Source organism: Tursiops truncatus, chromosome 3 (genome assembly GCF_011762595.2).
Source record: "Tursiops truncatus isolate mTurTru1 chromosome 3, mTurTru1.mat.Y, whole genome shotgun sequence".
In the NCBI taxonomy this organism is placed as follows: domain Eukaryota; kingdom Metazoa; phylum Chordata; class Mammalia; order Artiodactyla; family Delphinidae; genus Tursiops; species Tursiops truncatus.
The window spans coordinates 41,431,677-41,444,601 of record NC_047036.1 but is presented as its reverse complement, the minus strand read 5'-3'; the positions used below and the strand labels follow the sequence as shown (position 1 = coordinate 41,444,601).

Sequence of the window (12,925 nt, the reverse complement as noted above, 5' to 3'; positions counted from 1 at the left end):
GTCTTTTCAGATCGCTTACTGTATGGCTCATTTTCTTCAGGGGCAATAGATTTGTGCACAGTGTAGGACACAAAGCACACAAAGAACTGACCAGCTGATGCTTCCTGAGAGTCTCAAGTCTACAACCGACTTATGCAGGGTCCCTCAACTTTTTTTTCCCTTTCACATCGGTGGAGAGTGGCTTCTTCTGGGGCAATCTAGCGTCTTGTTAAAAGGGACTCTCCTGGGTTACCTCTGACCCGCCTGGCTTCTGTATACCCCCAGGGACATCAGGCTGGAGCTGTCCGCCTTTGCTTCACATCCTGAAGGAGGGGAGGGGCCACCCCCGAGTCACATGCTTGCTTGTTCAGAGTACCCTCTTACACATTCCAACCATCCCTGCCCTACAGGGCCTTCAGGAAATCGCTCCGGAGAACGGCATCAAGTATCTGTGGCTACTACGCCTCCCACGTTTCAGTGCGAGCTTCCTACTGGGTGATGGGAGGAAACACTAAGGCTCTCTCGCACTGCTGCACAGCTCGGTTCCGATTTACCCAACTTGGAGACCACGGAGGCACACAGAATTCGGGCGGCAACAGCACCAGCTGATTTTCCGCTTTTCCCCTCGCGCTCTTCCGCCCGCGCCGCCCTAGCCCCCGCCCCCTCAGCCCTCCTGACAGGAATCGGCAGCCCAACAGCTCCCGCGTTTCTCCCCAGCCACCCGCAGCGGCCTGCCTTTTATAGGCGCTACAGCCAATGAGCGCTCTCTTTTCCTTCTGCCCGCCCATCCGGCCAATCGCCGCGCCCCTTGTGTAATCTTCGGCTCCTCGGCTGCTCTCGGCTATTTTCGTTGTTGCTGGCTTTTTCAGGGGCTGTTCGCTCGCAGCCGGAGACGCTGCTTTTTTTTTTTCCGGGTTCGGAGCCGTTCCGGATGCTCTAGGCTGCCGGATGTCTGATCTCCGGATAACTGAGGCGTTTCTGTACATGGATTATCTGGTAGGTGCGGGGCAGGGGTGTCGTGTCGCCTCTCGGACCCCGACGTGCCCGACGTCCCTCCGCCTGGAGGAAGAGCCTTTTTGCTTTCTTTCTTTGGGATGGGATGCCTTTGGGGTTCTTTCTCCCGCAGCAAGCTCTAGAGCTGTGCCGGGACTCGGAGGGGCGGCAGCTGAGACGGCGGGGCCGCAGCTCCGAGGGGGTGGTGGAGCTGACAGGTAAAGGTGCGGCCCGGGTCAGATGTGCTGTGGGGCGAGGGGCGCGCGGGCGCTCCCGGAGAGATGGGGCCGCGGCGGCTGGGCGTCCCCGCCCGCGTTCGGGTTCCTTGCTTCCTTCTGCGCTCCCGCAGAGGACTTTTCTTTCCCGCGAAGCAGGAGTTTCCCCCTCTCCCTTTAGCAGAACTCCAGGTACAATTAAAGAGCCATAACCAGAATGGCTTACTAAGTGCCCGGCAGGTCCGGTCATTTGGTTGTTATTAGATCTCTAAAGCTATGACCTCGGTCGCCGCGAGGTTTTAAAAGCACATTACCATAAAGTAGACGGGACTAATCTACATCGCAGCCTGGGTAGAAGGGGCTGGGTAGGGGCAGGCATTGCCTCACCGTTCCTGCCTTGGATGCACGCCGCTTTTACCCTGTGCACGAACTGGAGCCCACCTGTGCTTTTTTAGGCCAGGCTTACGCTGAGAAGTTTAGGTGGGAAAAGTGTCAGCACAATGCTGGGACTGAACATTACTTTAAAAAGCACTTGTTTTGTGTGTGTGTGTGTGTAATTATGCAAGAACCATGTATTGTTCCAGAAATTATTTCCCCACAGCTGCATGTTTGTGTTCACGGGGATCCTCATTGACCCTGGCTGTGTTCGATCCTAAACAATGACCAGGTTTACCTTGTTAGCTGGAACCGCTATTGCAGAGTTGAAGTAGATGGTTAAAAAACATTGACCGTCCCTTCGTCTTGTTGAACACAGGCAGTTGGTTTCTCTCTGCAGATTGGCTTGGCAGAGATTTGCCAGTGCCTTCTAGGAATTACACTTAATTCTGTACTAAGAAAGACTGTGAATGCTTTCCTAGTCAAGAAACGCTGGACGAGGACTGGTTTTGTAATGTTATTTTGTATTTGGGCTTATTTCCCCTGAAGGTTCCTGGTTTGGTGGTCTTGTGGGGAGGGGTGGTTACTGCAGTTAATGCATGACCTTGTGAATCGAGGGGAGTCAAAAATTCTGAGTTCAAATTCTGTTTGGTTCATTTGTTGATGTCAGTAACTTCCTCTGTCTTTGTGATAAAGGGACATTATCTGCCCATAACGGGAGCCTGTGAAGGGGGTTATCTGATTAGGAGGTTCTTTAAAATACAAAGTGCCATGTAGGTTAAGAGAGTTGTTGGATGTTTCTTAAAGATTATTTTCTGAATTAAATAACTGATTATTTTGTAGCTTGTCTTATCAAGTACAGTACCATGGCTTTGTCTTGCAGTCTGCCTGAATTAAAGCCAAAGTTGAGGATAATTACCTAATTGGAAGGGGCTGCCCTTACCTATATTATTGAAAGCTAATTTTCGATTCTTAAGTAGTTTCTAAAAAGGAACTCAAGTTGTTCTGGTATTTTATTATTTTATTTACTGGGTGAGTTTTAAATTTGCAAATTGCATGGGGAAAAAAATTGGAAGACTGTTTAATTACTCAGGTTAATTTACTGATGGAGAGTCTAAGGGTGGGTGGAGGAATGTTTGTGGGGCTCTAGATTACCTTAAAAGCAGATTATTTCTTTGTCAGTTTCCTAACAGTTTTGTGTCAGAATCAATGGGCCCCAAGTTCGACATGGCCTTTTTGTTGTACCTGCCATGCCCCCATACACCCTGTTTTTGAAAAATCATTATTTTGTCACCTTATCTATGCTTTTTAAAAAATCCACAAGTGCAGTGAAACAGCCCCATAAAAATCACTTGGCTCATCACTGGCGGTGAGAAAAAAACTCTTAAAGGAAATAAGTCCGTTCTTATGAGTGTGCCAAATATCCGCTGTGAAAAGACTTAAGGAAATCCTTAAACATTAAAAGAAGAAACCCTCCTCAGGTGGTCTTCTGTGTTTACGTTTTGCTTATCAGCTCTCAGAGAAAATGATGTTCCACACACCATTCCTTTTTTCTTGCCTTTCAGACGGATTCATTTGCTCGTACATAATGTTTATATGGTGTTTATTAAAAACCAGTTTCTAAAAAATGAAAATGAATTTCATTGACTCTGTCTGGGATCTTATTTTAAAAATCAGTTCCCAAGTCCTTTTACCTACTTTCCAGAGAAAATATGCTCCTTTCATTCCGAGAGTTTAACTCTTCAGCTTTTGTTGAGCTTGTGGACTAGAGTAAGTACCCTGTGTATCACTTGACAGGAATAATTTGTGTGCCATCTTTTCTTTTTTTTCTTTTTAATCGGTGTTTGACTTTCTTATTGTTGCTGTTGGAAGCTGGAAGAGGGAGCTGTGTGTGTGTATGCATTGTTCTTTAGGCTGGATGTCATCATTTAACCTTTTTCATTTGGAGGAGAGGAAGAGAAATGAGAGAAACGTAGATGTGCTGTTTTTAACAGCTTTCATTAAGATTGTGGTTATTAAAACAATTGATGAAGCTCTCTGATCTTAGAGGCTGCTGTTGATTTTTTAACTTAAAAGAAGTGCTCTCAATTAGAGGGGACAAATAAGGTGGATAGGGTTTTCATTGATTTCAGTTTAGGGAAATAATGGTAACTTGCTTATCCTAAATAATTATATGTATCGCCCTGTGTCCAATCTTTATTTGTTGAGTTGAATGAATATGAGACCGAAGGGACAATTCTTCTTTTCCAGCTTCTAAAGTAAGACAAGATAAAATCTGTTTGGATTAGGTGTTTTGCTCTGGGGAATGCAAAATGTATCTTTTACTCTTAACTTTAAGATGATCAAGATATTATTTGTTTAGGCTGGGTGGCCATTTAATATAAAAAATCTTGGTTTTCCGGTTGACGAGGGAATCTGCTTGGCAGGCCACATACCTTTTTCCCAATTTCAGGATGGGCTTTAAAGGCCATGTGCACACCTGTCAGGTCTGTAGGTAAAGATTCTGCTGCTGTTCAAAGGGCAGTACCAGCATCTTTCTTTCTGTCTCTCTTCTTACAGGTAGAATTAGTAAGACAACGTGTGGAGCTTTTTGAATATGGTAGGAGAAAATAGTCAAGTTATAATGAAAAACGTGTCTACCATGTTTTCCTGGAAAGTTGGATAAGATCAACTTCTGGATTCCTTTCAGTTTAATATTCTTTGTGTACCGATTCATGTTCATTGGCCTGGATTTTACCTTTCCCCCCCTTCTGCCATCAAAATAACAGCAATAAAATTTCTCATGCTTTGTGTAGTGCCGTTGATGATTACATGAGACAATGGAAGGAAAGTGATTTATACACAGCACGTTGCTTTTCAGATGTAGAATGTCAATATAATGTGGTTAAGTTGCTGATATTATTCTTACACCTCCTGTGGAATGACTGTTACCGTTCAGTGGTAAATAATGGGCTACCTTTTAATTTTTATTTTATTTTGTTTAAGGTTTTTTTTTTGATGTGGACCATTTTTAAAGTCTTTATTGAATTTGTTACAATATCGCTTCCGTTTTATGTTTTGGTTTTTTGGCCCCAAGGCACGTGGGATCTTAGCTCCCCTCCCAGGGATCGAACCCGTACCCCCTGCTTTGGAAGGTGACGTCTTAACCACTGGACCGCCAGGGAAGTCCCTGGACTACCTTTTAAATTAGTCTCAGGATATGGAAAGATTTAGAGTGTCATCAGCAAGCACAAGACTCTCTTGAGGATTGTTTAATACCTATAAAAATAAAAGCCACCTTCGGATATTTTCTTTAATCCATTTAACAAATATTTATGGGACCCCTGCTTTGTGCATGACCCTGAAAGTCAGAGCTGATGAGCCCCCAACTGGGATCCCCTTGGCTGTAGGGCTGGCAGGCAGGTGGCTCTACAGGAACTTGTGGCAGGACAGTTGGGTAGACACAGGGGGAGGAGGCTGCCTCTGATGTGCTCCTTGGCTGGCTGGTAGGTTTCTCTCTGCTGCTTGGGTTGCTGGTAGGTTTCTCTCTCATGTGTTTTTCTTTGTTTCACTGTGAACTAAAATGCAAAGCTAGGCCTGAAAATGTGACAACTAAAAGTGCTTCATTAGTCTTGGATGCTAATTGTCAGATAATGATCATTGCGTGTCTGTATTGGGTTTGGGATATAATAAGGCCAGGGTTCTAGTTTTCTTCCTAGTATAGGTTGATGAATGTGGTCTAGTTTCTTGGTCACAGGCTATACCTGCCATTATAAAAATTTGTGTCAATGGGGAAGATCAGGTGAGAGAAGGTGGGTGGATCAGCACAAATCCATCCCCATTTGCAGGATACAAACCAAGGAATCAACCAACCAAGAACAGAAACTCGATGTACACAGAGCTCTCAGGCTCTACTAAGTTGTAAGTGAGCCCATTCAAAACGAGGAGTGAAGGCACAGTTGTGACTTCATCTGATGTTCTGTTGTCTTAAAAGTGTGCTGTTTTCGACCATGAATGACTGTGATCATTATAACTTGTATGTTCTGACTATGTGTAACATAATGACATAAGCCTCTTTTTTTTTTTTTTTTTTTTGCGGTACGTGGGCCTCTCACTGCTATGGCCTCTCCCGTTGCAGAGCACAGGCTTCAGACGCGCAGGCCCAGCGGCCATGGCTCACGGGCCCAGCCGTTCCGCGGGATGTGGGATCTTCCCGAACCGGGGCACGAACCCGTGTCCCCTGCATCGGCAGGCGGACTCTCGACCACTGCGCCACCATGGAAGCCCCGTAGATGTTCTTTTATTAACAAATCATAAGATAAAAATAATGGGAGCACAATAAACAGTTCTCTTATCAAAAAAGTTTTAAAAATATCCAGACGATGAAGCAGGAACTGCGATATAAAACAGTAGTTCTGGTTCTCGACCTTCTATTGTTCCAGGCTTGTAGAACAATTCCCCTGCCCTCTGGGAGCTTGCATTCTGAAGGACGCCTAAGCCAGGTGCTTGTAGGCATGCTGGGGGGTGAGGGAATTAAGCATAGGAGTTATGAGGGTAAGATCAGTTAACATTTATTGAGCATTTGCTGTGGTGCCAGATAATGTAAGTGCTTTCCACGTGTAATGCATTAAACCAAGGCTCAGAGAGGTTGTGTAATTTCACCAAGTTCACACAGCTAACAAGTAATAAGCTGGGATTGTGGCCCCAGAGCCCTCCCTCTTCACTGCATTCCTTCCAGCTTGGTGTTAAAGCTGTTGGAATGCAGTTGAAATTTTTACAGTGTATTTCATGTAAATACCATGCTGCTTCTTGAGTCAAGAAATCAGGTGCCAGGAGCAGGCTGACTGATGTTCCCACGCGCTCGAGGACTTGGCTCCGCTACATGACTGTTAAGAAGAAGGCCGGATAGAAAGAGAACTGTGTTGTGTCCTGAGCCTCCCCCCCTGTAACGTCCTGACTCTGGGCACTGAGGTGGCCTTCACCATCCAGTGTTTCATCAAGTAACCACAAATGGGTTTCCAGGCACCCTGGTACTCTGCCCCCTAGTGTCACTTCAAGGGCACCTTCAGGGCCACAAGCCCCAGTCATCTCTTGAAGACTCAGAAATCCCTGAGACTCAGAATCTATTTGGCAGTTTATTTGAAGTCTGCTCTGCTCCTTAACCAAGGGCTGATGGGAAGTGGGTCTGTGCCCAGCAGACACTAGGCCCCAAGTAGCCTTTTGCTTATGGATTTCAGCTGGGCAAAGTCTCCTGATGACATGAATTCCAAAGCGTTTGTTTTTGAGGTAGACTAGAAGGAAGAAAAGATGTTTAGGGAATGTCTGGTAACTGCATTTTAGTTAACAAATGCTGATACTTCTCACAAATTGAGTTAATGATGGGCTTTTATTTTGGAGCCTGCAGTCCCTCAGTTATGCTGTGCTCTGCCCAGGCATCTCCCTAAATGCTTCTGGGGTGTGGTTGAATCTAAGAAGCCCAGTTCTTGTTGACCCTCATTTCTGAGTATCAGCAAAGTGTTTGAGCACATTTACTTCCGGCAGGGCTGGCTTCGTGGGCGTGTGGCTTAGAAGGGCCCCCATGCTTGGCTTAATGCTCTGTGGTTACCATCTTGAAACTCTCAATTTTGGGCGCTTTGCGAACGTTTTCATCGCTGAATCTGTAACATGTATCAGTGCAGGGTCCCTGACTATCTTGATCATCCTTTTATCACCAGAATTGAGTCTGGAGCCCGGTAAATAAGGAACTATGTACCAAGTACTGTGCAAAGTGTTTCACTTGCATCACCCAATTTAATCCTCCCAACAGTCCTGTTAACCAGATACTGCTGACTTAGGCGCAAGACATACTGACTTAGAAAAGAGGGAGCTTAAGGCTTTGTGAGGTGGAGTAATGGCCGGGATCACGTAACCAGTGGAGTGTCAGGGCAAGGCTACGAGCCTAGCTTGGTGGATTCCAAGCCCATGCATGTAAGCATGGTTCAGTACTGCCAACCTAGCAATAATTAATAGTTGTTGAGAGGATGAGTGAGTGGGGCCATGTTTCGGGCACAGGGCTGGAAATTGAGAGGTAGCTTGATTGCTGCTGTCACCTGGGAGAAGTCCTCCTGGGAACTCAGACAGCCCCGCTTCAGCTGGGGAAGTACATGTGTTTGTACCTTAAGGTGAGAGTTTGCTCACTGATTTTGCTTTCGCTTGTTTACCCACTGTCTCCTTCACCCCGTGCATAAGCATTGGCATTGGCATTCTGCTCTTTGACTCACAGCCAAAAGCACATGATTTTAAGAGTAACTAAATAGGAACTAAAAGTTGGATTTGCAGGACCATCTCATTTATCAGGTTCCTTTGTACCTAGCGTTGCTGGGAATTGTTCTGACTTCTGATTGCCTCTCTCAGGGTTGAGGACTTAGATCCTAGCAACTGGGGCCATGTCTCCCCCAGAAGGATTCCTGGGGGTTCTTTTTTCAACAAGATAGCTGCTTCTCTGGCCTCTCTGGAGGAAGCAGATGACAGTCTGGAGCCATCCCAGGACCACTGATTGAGGCGCAGAACGCCTACACCTGTTCCTAATCAATCTGCACCTGGAGTCAGGAGCTAAAGCAAAATACAGTTCTTTCAAAGTTTTATTTTTAATAAATGCAAGTATTTAGAAAAAGTACAGAAAATAAGAAAACACATTTCTGTGTACCTACCTCCCTGATTGAAGTTGTTAGCATTTTGCCATTTTAACTTCAAAACTCTGGTGTTCTTTAAAAAAAAAAGAAAGAAACTTTAAGGCGAAAGCCTTCTGCTCTCCCCTGCTTTCTTCCTCTGTCCTTCTCAGTGGTGACAACTATCCCAAAGCTAGTGGGTATCATTCTCATTGTGTGTTTCTGCATTTTTATTATATTTGCATGTATGCATAGACAATATATAGTATTGTTCTGTGTGTGTTAATTTTAAAGGAGTTGTAGCAGACCATCCTTATCTTCTTGAAACCTGTTTAATTTCTCTAATGTTTTTAAGGTTAACAAATGTTATTGTATGTGTCTGTAGATATTTGTTTTATAGTTCTAGTTTGGATATTACCATTTCTGGTTTTATATGTAGAGATCTTGTTTGGATTTTGTGAGAAGCTCAAAGAAAAGAATAGGTGTTGGTTTTGAGGCATGATTTTGCGTGTGTGTGTTTACTTGTTTTTAGTACCACACGATGAATCATATAAATTGTTTAATGAAATTTTATGTGAATATCTGTCTTTTATGATTCAGTTTGTTTTACAGTTTAGAGCAGTCATTTTGTAATCATATTAACACATGTACATATATATTCTTGCCTGTGTAAGAAATGAGATTATTTTGGTAATATATTTATTATTAAAGTAAAAGCTTAGTGAGGAAATTTGGAAAACACAGCCAAGCACAATGGAAAAAATGTATATCTGTAATCGAAGCAAGCCACAGAGATCCGATTAATATTTTTTCAATCCTGAATTATAATGAAGATATAGTTTTATAACTTGCTTTTTACACTTATGTTTCAGTTTCTCTTCTGCAACATTAATTTTCTGCATTATACCCGTAAACCATAATTCTCTTAACTACATCACCTTTTAATTGAATATTTTATGTTTGTTTAAATTTTTGTTTTATTTTGTTAATGTTTTGTTATAAATAATGCTGCAGTGGACATTCAATATAAACTCTTGGATTTTTTGTGATAGTGTATTGTTCTATGGTTTCAAAAAGAGGTTTCAATGCCAAGGAAGTTTGGAAACTGGGTCAAACAAAGTTCAAGTTTCTTTATTGTACAGCCTTTACTATGCAAATGTACATGGTGCGTCTCAAAAAGGGAGATTATTACATGCAGTGTTTCTAATCCTGTGGAGTATTTTTATGATCATGTTCTAGTAGATTTTATGCAGGGTCAAAAGGTACCTGCATCTTAAAGCTTTGACTTATGGATTAAATAAGTTAATAAACCGTGCCTGGATATAATCAGCTGCTGTTTGTTAAGTTAAAGTTATGTAATAGTAAAGACGGTGATAATGATGATAATTAATATTGATTGAGAATTTACTCTGTCCTAGATTTGGCAGGAAGTACTTAATATACATTCACCATTTGTTTGGTCTTTTCAGCGACCCTCTGAGAGGTGTAGGAACTTGTATTCTTGTTTTATGGTTGATGAAACTGAGGGTCAGGAGAAATTGAGTAATCCCAGCTGCCTCAGTTATTATGAGGGTTGGTAACACATCCGTAATCTTAATATGTATGTGTTTTATTTTGTGATAGAGAAGAAAAAGTTTGAAGTCCTGTATTTGATTCCTAGATATTCCACCTATTACCTGAGTAATACGAGTTGTTTTCCAAATGTCGGTCCATAGCAAAAAGGAAAAGTCAGAGTGTTACAAAGTCATTGTACATTTATTTTATAGTCTTAAAAATATGAGATTATATCTTTCCAACTTTGTGTAGATATTAGAATATGCTGTCTATTCTGATGATAGTGAACGATAGTATATCTCTCTCTCTCTCGCTCTCAAAATGTTATTACCTGTTAGAATAAAAAGATGACAATCCTTATCCATCCTCAGGTTTGTATGTATGTATATATTTAGAATGTACTTATTTCTAAAACCCCAAATACTGGGAACCTGGTCTAAGACAAATTAATCCAAACTACAATTTCCTCATTTGAAAAATTCAGATAGCATCAGAGCCTCTGTGATGACTATTGATTATTAAGTGTGTTTAAAAAAAAATCGCGTTATAATTTCTGTACCAATTGGTGTAGGAGTCCATATGACTCAATATAATGGCATTAACAGAAGGGGGGCAAGTATAGATAAAACGAGTCTGTCTCTTTCTCCTTGTGTATGTCTTGGATTCTGCCCTCCCCCAGCCCCCCTGCCTTTCAGTGACACCGTGGGGATTTTTATACTCTCCAGAAATGGCAGTGTACAATTTTTGTGAAATAATGTAACTAAACATTACGTCAGAGCACATACTTTCTTGTACATTTTAAGAGCTGGGCACAAAAGATTTGTCCTTGACCTTGGATGAAACATGTTTTTTTGTCTGTTCTGCAAATTACTCATATTAGGACTTCTAGTCCCAAAAAGAATGTTAAAGTTAATTTTTACTATCACTTAATTTTTATTTCCTCTTTTCTTCTCTGATTCAGGTATTTTTAAAGATAGTAATTATGACTAGTAAATGAGAATCTTATTTGCAAAAAAAACTTTAACATAGGGCTGTAAGGGTTGAATGAGAATGTTTATACTGTACTTCATGAAAATAAGGTATTACATAAAGCTAATGTGCACTTATTCTTTTCTAATCAAATTTTTTTTTTTTTTTTTTTTTTTTTTGCGGTACGCGGGCCTCTCACTGCTGTGGCCTCTCCCGTTGCGGAGCACAGGCTCCGGACGCGCAGGCTCAGCGGCCATGGCTCAGCGGCCATGGCTCACGGGCCCAGCCGCTCCGCGGCATGTGGGATCCTCCTGGACCGGGGCACGAACCCGTGTCCCCTGTATCGGCAGGCGGACTCTCAACCACTGTGCCACCAGAGAAGCCCTAATCAAATTTTTTATTCACCAAATTGTTGTCTTCTTTTTAATTGAAGTGTAATTTGCATACAGTAATGTGTACAGCCTTAAAGGTACAGCTAGATGAATTTATATGTACCTGTGTCTTGTAACCACCCCAGGTGGAGATGTAAAACCTTTCTAATACCCCAGAAGGCTCTCTATGTTCCTTCCCAGGCAGTATTGACATAGATTGGTTTTGCCTGATTTTGAACTTAATATGAATGGAATCACAGCTTTGTATTCTTTTGTGTGTGATTTCTTTCAGCATGCCTGTGTAATCCATCTATGTTGAGTGAATCAGTAGTTTGTTCCTTTTGGTTGCAATGCAATATTGTATGAATATACTATTACTAATCTATCCATTCTGTTGTTGATGGGCGTTTAGGTTGTTTCCAGTTTGGGGATATTTGGAATAAAGCTGCTACAGACATTCTTGTGCATGGTTTTGGTGGAAATAAGCACTCATTTCTGTTGGGTCAAGTAGAATTTCAGGTTCACAGGGCATACATATGTTTAGATTCACTAAATACCACCAAACTTTTCCCGAAGTGGTTGTACCAATTAGACTTGTACCAGTAGTGTAAGAGTTCCAGTTATTCCGTATCCTCACCAAGTCTTTACATTGTCACTCCTTTACTTATTCTGATGAGTGTGTACGCTAAAGAAATGTAAAGTTGCCCAGAGCTACATCCGTGTGTTCAGGCATGAGAACAATATAGTACAAGAGGATTATAAGGCAGATTTTTTTAATTTGGAGAAATTACTTGGCCATAGTCTGAAATTCCTACATTATTGAGTTGTGTGATTCATTTGAAAATCCTGAAACGCTGAAGAGGTACTATGGAGGTTGGTTGACCTGGTTGTATTCCTGGCTTTGAAACAACTAAGTGTGAGGTTTGGGCAAACCAGTCAATGTTATTGTCTTAAATTTCTTCATCTATAAAAAGGTGGGATTAATTAGATAATCCTAAATGTTTCTTTTATTTCAAAATTTTTCTCAGTCATCTTGTATCCCTTTTGGAATAACTTTCTTCTTTTTTCCATTCTTTCTAATTCTTTAAGTGATCATAAATTTGCCTTTACAGAATTATCATTCATCCACTCAAATAGCTCTAATTTTTTTTATAAGCCTTCTAGGTTCTGGTGCTGTCCTGGGCACTAGGGATATACAAGTGAATAAGACAATGGCCTGCCCTCAAGGAACTTATACTCTTGTAGAGATGAAAAGTAAGCAGTTATGTTTTGGAGTGGCATATTCTATTCAGAGGGAAATAAAGGTTACTAATGCAGTATATGAAAGGGAAACTTAGACTTGAGGGCCAAGGAGAGCTTTTCAGAGGAGCCATTTTTAATCTGCAACATTGTAGCTGAGTAGAGTTGGCCAAGTGACAGGCAGGGCCAGAGCCAGGGTGAAGGAACAGCTTGTGTAGAGACTTGGGGGTGAGTAACTCCGTCGCTTCAAGGAACTCCAAGGGCTCAGTGTGGCTGGAGCAGAGTCAGGCTCAGTGTCTACACTTGAGCTGCAGAGTCCCTCTACAGTCACATTGTGGGAAACTTTAACGTTTGCCTAGAGTGACATGGTCAGATCTGGCTGCACTGTGGAGAAGGATTGGAAAGGGCAGCCAGACTGGAGGAAGAAGACCAGTTAAGAAGATGCTGTCCTGATTCAGGAATGAAATGATGGTATTCACAGCCAGGTAGGGGCAGGAAGGATGCAGAAAAGTAGGTGGATTTAAGCAACATTTTGCGAATTGCCAGGATTTTGTCATTGGATGTAGAAGATGAGACCAAAGGAGATTTTAGGGATAATTTTCAG

The 12,925-nt window shown here is 42.2% G+C and overlaps 1 protein-coding gene across 9 annotated transcripts in view; it reads left to right on the top strand.

The window, feature by feature from the left end:
- Positions 1 to 817: 817 nt before the first annotated feature.
- Positions 818 to 12,925, top strand: part of ARL15 (ARF like GTPase 15) — a 409,746-nt gene continuing 397,638 nt past the window's right edge. For 2 of the 9 annotated variants that reach the window (XR_012330672.1, XM_073802112.1), the window contains exon 1: positions 830 to 975. Coding sequence is in view for 7 of the 9 variants with exons in the window: in XM_073802112.1 (XP_073658213.1) it covers positions 928 to 975 (48 nt within the window). In the remaining 2 variants the exon portion in view is untranslated. Of the gene's footprint in view, positions 976 to 12,925 lie in introns of all 9 variants that reach the window. The other 7 variants (XM_073802108.1, XM_073802107.1, XM_073802110.1 and 4 more) reach the window with 6 other exon arrangements.